At 43.4% G+C, this 16,305-nt stretch overlaps 1 protein-coding gene across 4 annotated transcripts in view; it reads left to right on the plus strand.

Annotated features, from left to right (window-relative positions):
* Positions 1-16,305, plus strand: part of RPH3A (rabphilin 3A) — a 338,247-nt gene that overhangs the window by 308,061 nt on the left and 13,881 nt on the right. For all 4 annotated transcript variants that reach the window (XM_025402467.1, XM_025402465.1, XM_025402464.1 and 1 more), the window contains 6 exons: positions 4,056-4,142; positions 4,642-4,704; positions 5,605-5,829; positions 8,037-8,116; positions 10,647-10,721; positions 12,170-12,279. In XM_025402467.1, the coding sequence (XP_025258252.1) occupies positions 4,056-4,142; positions 4,642-4,704; positions 5,605-5,829; positions 8,037-8,116; positions 10,647-10,721; positions 12,170-12,279 (640 nt within the window). The remainder of the gene's footprint in view (positions 1-4,055; positions 4,143-4,641; positions 4,705-5,604; positions 5,830-8,036; positions 8,117-10,646; positions 10,722-12,169; positions 12,280-16,305) is intronic.

The raw sequence follows: 16,305 nt of genomic DNA on the forward strand, positions 1-16,305 counted from the left end.
AATTAATTCCATATATGTCCAACATCAAAGCCTGTACTTTTTATTTTCTCTTCCAGAGGTTAAATTTCTTTTGGCAATGCCTTTTAAAATTATTTTTTGATTGTTGTAAAATATATATAACATAAAATCTACCATTTTAATCATTTTCATGTGTACAATTCAGTGGTGTAAAGTACATTCACATGGTTCACAGCCATGCCACTATGCATCTGCAGAACTTTTTTGTCATTACAAATTGAAACTTTGTATCCATTAAATAATAATTCCACACTCTTCTCTCTGCCCAGCCCCTGGTAACCACTATTCTTGATTCTGTATCTATGGTTTTAACTACTCTAGGTACTGCGTATCAGTAGAAGCATACAGAATTTGTCCTTTCATGACTGGCTTATTTCACCTAGCATAATGTTTTCAAGGTTCATCCGTGTTGCAGCATGTGTCAGAATTTCTTTCCTCTTTAACCCATTTATGCTGGAGGTTGCAATTTTTTTTTTTTGTAAAAAATCAGACCTTGACGGCGACTTTGAGCAGTAGAATATAAATAACTCCTACAAGTTTAGCATTCCAATAATGGAACACTGGGCATAAATTAAGAATACATAATATTCTATTGTGTATTTATATAGTATACAGATAGACACACATAATATAGTATACATATATACAATAGAATATATAGAAACACAGTATATATAATATATAATATAATATACAATATATAGTATATGTTGTCTATTATATACATATAGTGTATATACATACAGTACATATACTATATATAGTGGTATATATGTGTATGCATGTATATATACATATACATAGTGTGTGTATATATATACATACATTATATATACTACATTTTGTTTATCCATTCACCCATCAATGGAAGTTTGGGTTGTTTCAACCTTTTAGTTGTTGTAAATGATGTCAATGTGTGCCTGACATACAAATATCTATTGCATTCCATTCTTCTGAGTATATACCTAGAAGTGAAGTTGCTGGATCATATGGTAATTCTGTGTTTAATTTTTTGAGGAACCACCATACCATTTTCCATGGCGGCTGAGACATTTTTAGATTCCCACCAACAATGCACAACAGTTCTCATTTCTTCATGTCCTCATCAATATCTGTTGTTCTCTGGGTTTTGTTTTTCTTTTTAATAATAGTCATCCCAATGGGTGTGAAGTGGCATCTCCTTGTGGTTTTGACTTGCATTTCCCTCGTGATTAGTGATGTTGAGCATCTTTTCATGTGCTTTTGGACATTTGTGTATTTGCCTTGGAGAGACAGCTATTCAAGTCCTTTGAACACATTTTAAATTGGATAGTTTGTCTTTTGTTGTTGAGTCATAGAAGTTCTTTATGTATTCTGGATATTAATATCTTATCAGATATATAATTTACACATTTTTCTCTTATTTCATGGGTTGTTTTTTCACTCTTTTATAGTGTCATTTGATGCACAGAAAACTTTTATTTTGATGAAGCACGGTTTATCTTTTTTTTTCTTTTCTTGCCTATGTTTTTAGTGTCGTATCTAAGAAATCATTGCCTAATCTAAGATCCTGAAGAAGTTCCTTTATGTTTTCTTTGAAGAGTTTTATAGTTTTAGCCCTTATGTTTGGGTCTTTGATCCATTTCGAGTTAATTTCTGCATATCAAATCCTGCTTTTAGCGTCAATATTATTTTGTCTTCTGAAGACAAAGATGGTCATAGGACATTTCTGAACTGGATTTGAATCCCCTGTCCCTCAGGAGTCAATGTAAATGTTCCCCCGGTCTAGCTTCTAGCATGCACCTGCTCCACCTTGAGCTGGGTTAGCTGCTACCTTCTCTGAGCTCCCAGGGTAGTGAGATGCAGCCCTAATGCAGGACTTACCACTGTCTAAAGCATTATAGCCTGAATCTCTTTCCCTCATAATACCAGGGACATGTCTCTCTCCATTAATTTATTATGTTTCCAAATATTTGGAGCATCTACCATAATTTTATCTCCTTCCCATCATTTTCCAGCCTATACTAAGATTCCTAGTTGATTATAGGCTCTCAAGTGCTTCCATATTTGAATTAATAATCATAATAGCAACTTAAACTTATTGAGCATCTACTCTCTGCCACGTATGTGATTAAACCCTTTGCATGAGCCATATTGATCCAATCAACAACTCTTTTTGGATAGGTACTATTGTAGTCGTCTTCACATAATAGATGCAGCAAAGAGAGGCTAAAACAATCTCAAGCTCACATAAAAGTAATAGCAGGGCTGGTGTTTAACCCAGGCAGTTCATGTGCAGAGCCAATGCTCCTAGCTGGTCTGTTATAAGTTCCACTTGAGGGACTGAGAGCAGCTCAGTAAAACAAATTATCAGTAAAACTCTCTTGTTCCAGGGCTTAATCCTGGAATCTCAGGGTCCTCCCTCACACACAGTGTGGAAATCCCTTCAGAGGATTCTGAAAGTATGATCACCCACATACTCTCTGTAAGGGGGGACTCCTTTCCTCTTAGAGTAGCTTATTCTATTGTTGATGGACTTCAGGTGTCATTTATACATTCAACAAGATCTGAGATAGACTTGGACAGAAGTCCTACCTTAGGGGCTTCCTGGTTATGTGACCTTGGGCATATTTAACCCCCACTACCTCAACTGCAAAGTGGGAAACACAATACCATGCATGGCATTGAGTTGTGAAGCTTCCATGGGGTGATGGTTCAGGTACCCCATGAGGGGTGCATTTGAAGAACTCAATGACTGTTGGCTATTGTTGCCTCATAAACTCATCATTTCAGTGTCTGTCTCCTTCCTGTGACTGGGCTGTGCACTCCTGGAGGGTATAAGATGGTGTTTTGTCCATCTTAGCCCAGGGATTGGCACTTGGTAGATACCCAATGGATGCTTGTTGAATGAATGAATGAATGAGTGAATGAATGAACGAACAAATGAACGAGGCCTCAAATGAACAAACAAATGGCAGTGCTAATGTAGGAACCTGGGACAGGACTTGGTGACTCATAAGCTCCCAGGTAGAGGTGGTAAAGCACCCTCTGTTATGTGTATTCAAGCATCCATCCAGCCAAAAGTGCTGGATTCAGGAAAGACGGCATCTAGCCCCGTGAAGTAAGAGAAGGCAGGGCTTTCTTCCCAGAACATCACACCTTCTGGGTACCAGAAGCTGCTGCACGCATTATTCCATTCAGTCCCTCTCTGGGAAGCAACAGCATGTGAGGGTCTCTGGCACAGACTCCAGAGACCAACTGCCAGCATTCAAACCCTGGCTCTGCACTAACCAGCCAAGAGACATTAGATGAGCTCAGTAACTTCTCTGCACCTCAGTTTCCCCATCTGTAAAATGGAGACAATAAGGCCCCATCCCATAAGGTTATTAGTGGTTATTAGTGTAGAAATTAAAGAAGTTCTTATATGTAAAGTTCCTGGCATATGGCAAGCACTAAATAAATGTTAATTCATTACTATTATGAGTTAAGTGGAACTGTTGCCTCCATGGGGCATCTAAGGTTCAGAGAGAGTGAGTGACCAGCCCAAGGTCACACAGCCCATATAGGAAACAGCAGGAAGGCAAAGCCAAGTCCATATGAAGATAGAGACACATTCTTTCAATAATAATAAAATAATCTCACCACCTGACATGTGTCGAGTCTTTAGTACATGCCAAGTACTGTTCTGAGCATTGCCTGTTTGTATCATTGTATCTTCCCCACAGCTCTATCAGCTAAGTGATTATCTCCATATACCAGGTGAGGAAACTGAGGCCCAGAGAGGACAGGTCACTTGAGCAAGGTCACACAAGTGGAAGGAGGATTATAGAACCTATGCTTTTTAACATCTGTGCTGCTGCTGGGACTCACCAGAGTCTGAGGATTGAGAGGAAAGAACACACCGAAGGCAGAAGAGTCAGAAAGTGCTGAGCGAGTGAGGAGCTGCCTCCAGCGAAAGTCCAAGGGGCTCACCCCACACCAGCTGAGCAGTCTCAAGCTACTTTCTGCTGTGTGTGTGTGTGACACACAATGGCTGTTTTCTCTTTTTTCCTCTGCAGGTTTGAGACGGGCCAACTCAGTCCAGGCCTCCAGACCTGCCCCAGGCTCAGTGCAGAGCCCAGCACCACCTCAGCCTGGGCAGCCAGGTACCTGCCACTTGCCTGCTAGCACCTGCCCAGGCTGTCACTGGGCTGTGACCCCTCTACCAGCTTGCAAAGCATGCTGGGTTTTCTGCAAAGCTGCAGCCACAACTAAATCCTAAACTCTTCTAAGACCCTTAGAACGAGTAATCCCCTGGGTCAAGAAGCTGGGCAGGGAGCAGGAGGAGGAGGCGGGGAGCATCTTACCCACCCAGTGCAGAAAGTGATGGCGCCTCATTCACCAGTGTTTCCCACCTCAAAGACCAACACCCCCATTTCACAGAGCAGCAAGTCAAGGCTCAGGAAGTTCCCACAGCACCGGGGCTTGGATCCAGGCCTTTCTAAATCCAAAAGCTCCCCTCCCGGTGGGACTGTTCCTGCAGCCTCGGGTACCTTTCTGCCTTCGGGCCTGTGTCCACCCCTGTGAAATGAAAAGAAAAAGGTGAACCCCCAAATGATGCCACCCCCTCTGCTGCATCTCTCTTTCTCTCTTCTCTCTGCTCAGGGACCCCAGGAGGCAGCAGAACGGGTCCTGGGCCAGCAGGACGCTTTCCAGATCAGAAGCCAGGCGAGTATCTGCTTCCTCCCATACCTGCCCAAGTGGCCACCTCTCCCCTACCTCCCTGAGAGAGAGCAGGCAGCTGCAGAACTTGACTCAGCCTGTACCCTGAGACCTGTTGGATGAGATCTGAACAAGCCGCCGAGTCTAAAACTCTAGATAGTCCGTACTAAGATTAGCTAGATAGAAATGCCAACATGTATAGTTTAGAGCATAGACTACCTGGGTTCAAATCCCTGCCCCTTCACTTCCTGGCTGTGTGACTTTGGACAAGTTACTTAGCTTCCCTGAGCCTCAGTTTCCTTATTTATAAAATGGGAATAATACTAGGACTTACCTCACAGAATTGTTGGGGGGTTTAAACAAACGAATACGTAGAAAACCTTGGTGGGTTGCCTGGAATATACTAAGCCCACACTGAGCGACAGTGATTACTGTTAACATATATCATCGATATGCATCGCCATCATATGTATCAGTCATAGCTACAAGACACTTTTTTCTTTCTCAGGCACCAGGCACTGTTTTAAGTGCTGCACTTATATTCGTTCATTAAAAAAAATACTATTATTTGAGGAGCTTCAGATATTGTAATTTCCATTTTACAGATAAAGAAACTGAGGCTCAGAGACACTAAGTAATTTGCTGCAGGTCACACGGCCAAGATTCAAACCCAGGCTGTCTGGGCTCCAGAGTCCACACCATTGATTTGTACCCCCACGAGGTCTGTTTTGCCTGCATCTGAATCAGCCTGAGGGGCTTATTGTCAAACACAGATCCCAAGGCCCCACTGCATGTCCACCGATTCTGGTTGGAGCCGGGAATCCGCATCTTTTGAAAATGTCCCTAGGTGCTGCTGTTATGAAACAGGGACTCAGCTTCATGTTTCCTGTCCTTATCTCCCTGCAGAGGTGGCTCCGAGCGACCCCGGGACGGCTGCCCCACCCCGAGAGGAGAGAACAGGGGGAGTTGGGGGCTACCCAGCCGTTGGAGCCAGAGAGGACCGGATGAGCCACCCCTCCGGGCCCTATTCCCAAGCATCTGCAGCTGCCCCCCAGCCTGCCGCAGCCCGCCAGCCGCCGCCCCCAGAAGAGGAGGAGGAGGAAGCCAACAGCTACGATTCGGATGAAGCAAGTAGGTGGTGCCTAAGGGAGAGGTATCTTGGAAAAATCACTTCAGAAGCCAAGCCCAGAAAAACAGGAATGGCTCAGGGACAGCCCTGTCTATCCCCACACCCCTAAGATGCCAGACCTAATAAACATATTAACCAAGTGATAGAAGTGCAGATTTGTGTTTCTAAATTCACAAAATATCAGCTTCCTAAAGATTAAGTGCTACATGTATTTTTTATTGTGGTGAAATACAAATAACATCAATGGTACCATTTAAATCATTTTAAAGACCTCAATCGGTGGCATTAACTATATTCTCGATGTTCAGTCTACTAGTTCCTCAAGATGTTAAACACAGGATTATTATATAACTCAGTAGTTTTGGTCCTAGGTGTGAATGCATATTTTAACAGTTTTTAAAACTCTTTAATGTGTATCTTCTGAAAGTAATTTATTAATCATTATTTCAAATTTACTGGGCATTTTCTTTTGCATCCTTTTAAAATGCCTACAGTGTACTTATCCCAACCAGGCCCCAAGTCTCAGGGATGCACACAGACACACACACACACACACACACACCAGTAACATTTCCCCTCAACACCCCCACCCCCACCCGGTGTGCCTGGGGCAGCCTTTGTGAGCTGGAGGGAGGCAGAACTGGCAAGTGTCTGCATCCAATATATGTTGGTAGGTAGGGACATTACTAGTTGTTTCTGATCAAGTGGAAAAACTGGATCCACACAGAAGGACCAGATCAAAGGCTGTGACCAGCAACATGGCCTTGACCTGCCATGTCATTTCTCCTCACTGTAAGATGAAAAGCACAGCACCACCTCCCCCTGGGCTAAGGGACAGATAAACCGAGATACCTTCTTGGAAGGTGCTTCATAAAATGGAAATCGTTATTACATAAGCCTAAACACACACGAGGAATTGTTATTATGCGTTATGGACATCAGAGGTAATAAAAGCCAACACGTGTTGGGCACTCGTTTTGTGCTGGGCACTATTCTGAGTGTACTCTGCGCATTTGCCCATTTAATCTTCCCTACGAGCCTGGGCATAGTTGCTTTTATGACTCCCATTTTACAGATTGAGAGATAAGGCTCCGAGAGGTTGAGGGACTTGTCCAAGCACATCCAGTCAGTGCAAGGAGGGGCTGGTGGCCAATCACGCAGCTGTAGCAGATCAGAGGCCAGGCCTGCATGGAAGATCAGCTGTCCCCCTTCGTGCCCTGTGCTCTCCCATGGGTCATGGGTCTGTGGTCTCAGGAAAAAGAAGTGAGAGGAGTCCACCCACCTTGTCAGCCACAGGCTGGTTCTGCTCTGAAAATGCCCTGTCTATGCACCCTTCTGCTTTCCCTCATCCTGGTCTTTCCCTGGAAAACTGGCTACTGCTCCTTCCATCAGCCTTAAATGTCCCCAACCCACCAAGCATAGATGAGTCCTCTTAGCCTCATGTCTGTCCCTGTTTTTAACTTATCCCAGTAGTTTATTACAAACCTGTCTCCATACCCTGTACTCTTCACATACTCACTCATCTCTATATTTGACAAGGGTTTATTGAGCATGTACTAAGTGCCTCAAACTGTTCTAGATGCTGGGGATATCATGGGAAAATAAAAAGATAGACATGCCAGCTATTCTCCTGAAGCTTACATTCAAGTGAAGAGAGACAGTTAACATACCAATGAATGCATTTCGAGTGGAGACAGAGCACCATAAAGGAAATAAAATACATTGAGTGACTACGATGGTAGCTACTTTAGAGAGTGATCAAGGAGGGCTTCTCTGAGGGGGTGACCTTTAAGCTGAGAAAGCCATGTAAGGATCTAGAGGGAGAGCATTCCAGGCAGAGGGAACAGCAAATGCTGAGACTCATTTATTCCTTCAGCAAATAAGTGAGCACCTACGACTATGGGCCGTGTGTTGAACATAGCAGTCAACAAGATAATCCCAACTATTGCCCTCATGGGGTTCTCAATCTATCAGGACAGAAAGGTATTACCTAGGCAAGTGCACAGATGATGAAATGATCACAGATGTCCTGAGCGCTCTAAGGTAGTGCAGGGTCTACCAAGATGAGGTACTCACAGCAAAAACTGAGTTTTCCTCTCTTCTGTAGTCTCAATTCATAGCCCAGCCTGGGCACACAGTAAGTGCTCAGGAAATGTTTGCTGAGTGACTGAATGTTCGTTATCTTGGTTCCTGTCTCTGCCCCCTTCAGCCACGCTGGGTGCCCTGGAATTCAGCCTTCTCTACGACCAGGACAACAGCTCCCTGCAGTGCACCATCATTAAGGCCAAGGTGGGTGATGGGGACCAAGCAGGGGACCTCTCAGGATGCTCTGGCATGGCTAGGAGACTCAGATGGGGATGGGTAACCAGGCCTGTCTCCTGTTGTTTGTCTATCGATGATAGTGACGGTGATGAGAAGAGTCACAGTAATTAGGCGAATTCCTTTCTGGGAGGCCTTCCTCCTCCAGGGATGGTCCCAGAGGGGTTTCACTTATCTGCAGCCACTTCCTGGGAGTACATGTAGCCAGGCTTCAAGGGCAGAGTCAGCCTCTATCTGCCTGGGCCAGCAGTGTCTCTGGAGGGGATGGTGGAGGTTCTGCCCGGGAGGAGATGACAGCCTGGCTCGACAGCTGACATATCCATGGAACGGCCTCATCTCTGTGTCTGCCTGAGGCCCCTTTCTGCTGAAGCGGCTGTCACACTGGAGCAGCAGTCGAGACACAGGGACACTAAAATGGGCTTCCAAGGGGGCGGGACAGCCTTGCTGCAGGCTCCAGAGGAGTGAGCTGACTTGATTCCAGACCCCAGGGGAAGAAGCTGGGTGAAGTCAGTGCAAACCCCAGAAAGTAATTGACTAGGATTGCACCCCTCCCCTGCAAAGCCCCAAGCCTGGGCCACACAGAAAAACAAGCAGGGGCTCAGGAACCAGGCTTCTTGGGTTCAGATACCAGCCCTGACCATTCCTAGCTGTGTGACTTGGGGGAAGTGACTTAATCCCTCTGTGTCTCAGTGTGCCTATTTGTAAATCAGGGATAATAGTAGTGTCTCTCCCATAAGGATAGTGGTGGGCACATGTTCCAGTTTTTCCAGGACAGTTCCCTTCTGTGCCTGTTGCCTTGCCATAATAATTAAGTGCTTCCTTTTTCACTCTTAAAATGTCTCAATTTGAATGATAAATGAGGTACAAAATGCTTAACATAACTCCTAGACCAACACATTACTTTGCCCAAGTCACTTCTTTATTGAGTACCGATTATGTATCAGCATTTATTGGACACCTGTTATGTAGCAGCATTTATTGGGCACCTATAATATATCGGCATTTATTGGGCACCAAGTATGCATCAGCATTTATTGGACACCTATTTATTGTCACTATGGCAAACACTTAGATGCACTTAACACTGCCCCTCCACCCCTGCCAATAACGCAGTGAAGTAAGTGCATACATTATTTTGTTTCCTTTTCATAGAAACTTCTGAGGTAGGGATTCTTAATAGCCCCATTGTACAGATGGGGAAACAGGTCTAGGAAGTTAAAGCCTGAGGTCACACAGCTAATAAGGGATGGAGCTGATCTTTACAGCAAGATCTCATTTAATCCTCTAAGAGCCCCATGAAGCAGGAGTTGCTGCCAGCCCCATTGAACAAGTGGGGAAACAAGATCCAAGATCACTGGACACAATACAGTTGACCTTGAACAATGTGGGAGTTCAGTTAATCCCTGTGCAGCTGAAAATCTATGGTATAACTTTTGATTCCCTAAAAACTTAACTACTACTAGCCTACTGTTGCCTGGAAGCCTTTCTGACAACATAAACAATCAGTGAACACATCTTTTGTATACTTTAGGTATTATGTACTATATTCTTACAATAAAGTAAGCTAGCAGAAAGAAAATTCAACATTGATTGAGAACATCCTAAGGAAGAGAAAATGTATTTACTATTCATTAAGTGGAAGGGGATCACCATGAAGGTCTTCATCCTCATGGTCTTCATGTTAGTAGGCTGAGGAGGACGAGGAAGAGGAGGGGTTGGTCTTGCTGTCTCAGGGGTGGCAGAGGTGGAAGAAAATTGTCATGTAAGTGGACCCACACAGTTCACACCCGTGTTGTTCATGGTCAATTGTGCATGGTATAAGTGCTGTGCAGTGGGATGACAGGACCCCAGAGGTGCGACATCTGCCTGGTCTGAACGTAGAGGATGGACAGAGTATGTCTAAGCCCCAGGAATTTGGAGATTGCTCATTTTAACAAATCAACTTAATTCCTACCTACCCCAAACTTCCTTATAGTATCTCATCTGAGCCTCATCCCAGCCCTGATGGATGGAGACACTGAAGTTTCAGAAGATAATGCAGGGGTCAGGGCCAGAATGTAGGAGTCTCCTCCTTCCCCTGACCTTGCCTTTACTCTTCTGGGACATCTCCTCCCATCCTAGCAATAACAATCCAGCCTTGATCCAGTGTATATCATATGCTAGCACTTTGCAGGTGGAATTGCATTTAAATCTCACCACCTTATGAAGCAGGTACTATTCTCATCCCCATTTGACAGGTGGGGAAACTGAGGCTCAGATAGGTTAAGAAACTTGCCTAAGGTCACATAGCCAGGAAGTGACATGGCCAGGTTTGAAACCCTGTCTCCTGTCCCAGCACTCTTTCCATGATACTGCATTTCCCTTCTCTCTCTTTGGAGAAGGAAGCACACAGGGTGGACCAACAGGCAGGACAGATGCCAGGGGGCTATGTCCATTGCCGATGACAGCTGAGCACTGGGCCCTCCTGAGGCCCTCACACTATTGCCTCCTTCTTTTGCAGGGCCTGAAGCCCATGGATTCAAATGGCTTGGCTGATCCCTACGTTAAGCTGCACCTCCTGCCGGGAGCCAGCAAGGTACCATATGGCCTGGGCTTCTCTGCAAACCGGGTGCATGGGCCCTGGCAGATACCCAGGGTTCTCAGCTCAGAGCCTAAAATAGCCCTTATCTGCCCCAAATCCCCAACCCCACCTCATCCTGTGAGTAGCAAAGCCATTGCAGAGCAAGTAAAGTATGTTCCAGGGGTCATTCTCCCTTGGGCAGGGGCTCTGCCCATTTCTCCAACTCAGAAACCTGGGATCTGGGGAGCTGCCAATGCCAGAAGAGAAGCAGATGCCCTGATGATGCCCTTCATCTGCTTGAACACCTTCAGCAGCTCTCCCACTGCTGGGTCTGGCTCACCTCCCCCACACATTTTATACCCCCAACCACACACTTCTCATCTCTCAATAGAAATGAGCCACTCTCTCCACATTTCAGGACTAAGCCCTTCGGAGAATATTCTCTGAAGCCCTGGCCCTCCCACCCTTCTCTCCCCTCCAGCTCACCGGCTGAGCATTGCTTTGCTCTGGGGTGAATTCTCCTCTCTGGGGATTGGCCCACCCAGAGTACATGGCTGGAAATGGAAGTGTGGCTGCCTGGGTTTTGTTTTGTGCTTTGTGTTAATTTGACATAGACGTCCTAAAGGCAAAGGTGACAGTACATCTGTCAAATGATCTTCAGAAAATGCCTATTAAATACCCCTGCACGTACCAAATGCTCCATGAGACAAAAGAGGACACATGTACGCACGTGCACACCGCCCCCCACCCTCAACACACACACACACACTTTGTCTCACACTTCTTTGGATCAAGGAAAGACAGTTCGTCACCTGGCCATGGTCAAATGATGAAGTGTTTGGCCCCTGCTCCTCCTCACTCCCCAGTGATGTTTGCTTCTCCTCTAGATGCCCTCCTTTACCCACTCCTAACAGCCAAAGCTGCTTTGCTGAAGAATCTAATGTGAATCATTTGCATGTTAGCATGAATGAGATTTGTCACCAGCCCACCTCTTCTGGGCATAGTTGCATTTCTAGCCTTCTCTGTCTCAGAGTAAAATGAAAACTGTTGGCCCCTCTAAGGAATTTTAGGCATGAAGGGTACTATTTGGGGGGAACAGAGAGAGCCATCCCAATATCCCCTGCCTAAATGGGAATGGGTGACTCTCGTTTCTGACTCCCTGACCTATAAATGATTTCTTCTCAAAGGAAGATGTCTCTGCTTTCTTAAGGGAAAGTTCAAGGACGAGGCTCAGTGCATGGAGGGAGAGGGGACCCAGTGTCAAGCATTGATCCATTTTTCTGTGGCCATGATCCTAGAGGATGTCCCCCACTCCCTGAGAACATGCATTTGGGAATAACTAAGCCCCTGGACACTCCTATGGGGAAAACCACCCACCCACCCCATGTCAGCCCAAACGATGGGGTTCCAGAACTGGCTCCCCACTGAGGTAGGTGTCTCTATCCATCTCTCTGGGGCTCTAGTCCAACAAGCTTCGTACAAAAACTCTGCGGAATACCCGGAACCCCGTCTGGAATGAGACCCTCGTCTATCACGGCATCACCGATGAGGACATGCAAAGGAAGACCCTCAGGTACCTGCCAGGCAGAGGGCAGAGAGGGAGGTGAAGGGGAGACTCAGGGTGGGCGGAACTGAGACTTGGGGTGAGGCCCTCAGGGCCTCACTCTAAAAAGGTCTCTGCATAGTTTATTTTTTTCTTGCTTGTTTACTTTTACCAAAAAATGATATATATTTTTGGTAGAAATTTTGGAAAATACAGGTAAGTTGAAACTGTTCACTGTTAACATCTTGGTATCTGTTCATTCAGGGTGTGTGTGGGGGGTGGGTGCATGTGTGTGTGTGTATGTGAAAGTTTTTTCCTAATAAAATTGAGTGCTTATAAAAATGTTTATTACATCCCAGTAATCATCCCATTAATATATCTGTATCACTTAAGAATACATTGATACCATTTCATATTCTTCTACAATGTTGAATTATTAGGCTGGTGTGAAAGTAATTGCAGTTTTTGCCATTAGAAGTAATGGATATACATATATATGGAACTTGCCTTTTATTCTTAACAATAGATCTTGGTGTTATAGCCGTGAAAAAACGTTTAAATCTACCTAATTTTTAACTGCCTCAGAATATTCTACAGAATTAATTTATCACAGATTTTTTAAAATGTCCTTATTCTTAAATATTACAGATGAATAGAAAAGTGTAGCATATACTAAAACAAACATCCATGAACCCACCCAATACTTGATCTGTTAAAAATCTTGCTATTTTGCTGTGTTTGCATCAGCTATCTTTTTAAAGAAATAAAGCACTCCTATGCAAGTTGAAGCTCCTTTTGTATATTCTATATCCCACCCTGTCCTGTCCTCTTCCTTCTCTCCCAAGAGCTAAACACCATCCTGAATTATTGGGGTATCATTCTCAAGTATGTCTTATACTTCATAATTATGTATCTATAAACAATGTACAGTATTATTTGGCATGTTTTAAATTTTTATGTAAATGTTTACCAGTTTATTTAGCCAATTCCCTACATGTGGGCATTTAAATTGTTTCCAGCTTTTCTCCGCTACAAACAAAGTTGCAATGAGCAACTTCATTCTCCCTTGTGTACATATGAGTGTTTCCTTAGGACAGAAACCAAAGAGAATTATTACTGGATCATGGGATATGTGATTTTTTCAAAACAGTTTTACAAGACATGCAAACTGCTTTCCAAATTGGCTGCAACATTATTCTAAGTAAATATTTTTGTTGTGGCATAACATTCATTTAGCATAATGCACATATAATAAGTGCACAGATTGATGAATTCTCACAATAGTGAACATACTGGGTTTAAGGAACGGAACATTCCTAGGCTGCAGAAGCCCCCACTGTGGCCCCTTCCTATTGAATACTCCCCTGGGGTATTCAGTATCCTAACATCTAACAGAACAAGTTAATTTTGTCTGCTTTTGTACTTTATATAAATGAAATTGTATTGCGTTGCTCTTTTGTATCTATATTCTTTCATTTAACATTCTACCTGTGTATTCAGCTAAGTTGTGTGTAGTTGTAGATTGTTCTTGTTGCTATTTAGTATTTTATTGCATGAATATAACGCAGTTTTATTTATCCGGTTTACTGTTGATCTATTTGGGTGGTTTCTAGTTTGGGGCTATTACAAATAGTGCTGCTAGGAACATTCTAGTAGCTGTTTCTAGGTACACAGGTGCACTCATTTCCGTTGCATATATACCTAGAAGTGTAATGATTGAGCCATTAGATATGTGTATGTCCAGCTTTAGTAGTAACTTCCAGTTTTCCATAGTGGCTGTGCCAGTGTGCACTCCCTTCAGCCATGCATGGGAGTTCCAGTTGCTTCACAGCCTCATCAACACTTTTTCATTTTGGCCTTTCTGGTAGGTGTGCACTGGTGTTACGTTGTGGTTTCAGATTTCCCTAATGACTAAGTACAACACTTTCTCTAATGTACACTATTACATTTGATGGTTATTTCATAATTTTCTTAAGCAGTTCCTCTATTGTACAGTATTTGTTATTTCTGCTTTCTTCATAGTTACGAACAATATTGTGACAAACATCTTTGTAGTTAAATATATTTCTAAGTTTTTTGTAGGTACATAGTAGGCGTATATATTAATATTCATGAGGTATATAGGATAATTTGATACAGGCATACAATGTGTAATAATCGCATTTCATGAGTTTTTTTAAATGGGTTAAAATAAACGGGTTTTTAATCGCCTCAAGCATTTATCCCTGTGTTATAAACAATTGAATTATACTCTTTTCACTATTTTTAAATGTACAATTAAATTATTGACTATAGTCACCCGGTTGTGCTATCAAATACTAGATCTCATTTATTCTTTCTGTTTTTTGGACCATTGTAGTTAAATATTTTTGTACTTGCCTTATTATATATTTGAGGTAAATTCCTATAAGTGGTGTGACAGGGTCAAAAGCAGTGATTATTCTCTTATGTCTTTGGAGATGCATTGCCCTGAAGAAGGATGATATTGTTTACGCCCCAACCAGTTCAGTAGAGACGAGTTTCTTCTCCAGTGTTATACAGTGCAGGACTCAGCTACGAGGGTGTTCGGGCCCTCCAGGACTTTGAACATTTGTTCAACTAATGTTGGTGGTCAAGGAGTGTGGTACCTTTACAGTCCCTTCCTGTCCCCCAAGAATGCCTCCCATGCCACTGGAGGACAATAAGTCCTTTCCTCTCTTAGTATATGTCAGGATAAATTATCATGCCATGACTGGTCCTTTTCGTCTCCTATGGCAGCAGTTCCCAATCTTTCCGGCACCAGGGAACAGTTTTGTTGAAGACAGTTTTTCCATGGACTGGGGTAGGGAGAAGGAAGGTTACAGGATGAAACTGTTCCACCTTGGATCATCCGGCATTAGATTCTCATAAGGAGCGTGCAAACTAGATCCCTCACATGTGCAGTGCACAATAGGGTTTATGCTTCTATAAGAATCTAGTGCTGCCACTGATCTGACAGGAGGCGGAGCTGAAGCGGTAGTGCTTGCCCACCTCTGCTCACGTCCTCCTTTGCAGCCGGGTTTCTAACAGGCCACAGACAGGTACTGGTCTGTGGCCTGGGAGTTGGAGACTCTTGTCCTAAGGGACATTTCTTATGACCTGCCCATTTTGTGCCACTATTACTCAATGCTGTGTAAGGTAGATAACAAAAGACAATCTATTACTATAGGACTCAGGGAGACCTGGATTCAAACCCTGGTACCACCTCTTATTAGGGAAAAGTTATTTAATCTTTCTGAGCCCCAGTATCTTCTCTAAATGGTAAATGTAGTTGTTTTGAAAGAGGAAAAATTAAATGAGAAAAGTTCCTAGCCTGGCTTTGCAAAAGAGGATGCTCAAATGGCCATAAAGTATATGAAAAGGGGCTCAAATTTTTGGTCATCAGAGAAATGTAAATTAAAACTACAGTGACATACTATGACCTATCCAGAAAGGCTAAAATTAGAGACTAACATAATTGAAGTCAAAGGGAATAAAGAGTGACCAGAACCTCTATAAACTGCTGGTAGGGACATAATTGGTGGAACCGCCTTGGAAAACTGTTTTGAAGTTTCTACTGAAGCTAAACTTATGCCTAGTCCATGGCCAGCAACCCTACTCCTGGGAAAATACTCAATAGAAATATGTACATGTATATACCAAAAGACATGAACATAAATATTCCATAGCAGCATTATTCATAATAACTCAAAACTAGAAACAACCTGTATCAACAGCAGAATTATTATGGTATATTTACACAGTGGAATACTATGCAGTGATAAAAAAGATAAGTTTTCCTGTGCATGGATGCATCTCACAGACATTATCTTGAGCAAGAAAAGCCAACATAAAAGAGTCTATATCATTCCATTTATATGAAGGTCAAAAACCAGACAAATGACTTCATGTGGCCAGAGGCAAGAGAGTGGCTATCTTTGAGAAAGGCAGTGACTAGAAAGGATCCTGAGGGTCTTTCAGTCTCTGGAATGTTTTATATCTTGACCTGTGTGGGAATTACATGGGTATATGCATATGCAAGAATTCATCAAGCTGTAA

This window comes from Theropithecus gelada, chromosome 11 (assembly GCF_003255815.1).
Source record: "Theropithecus gelada isolate Dixy chromosome 11, Tgel_1.0, whole genome shotgun sequence".
NCBI lineage: Eukaryota > Metazoa > Chordata > Mammalia > Primates > Cercopithecidae > Theropithecus > Theropithecus gelada.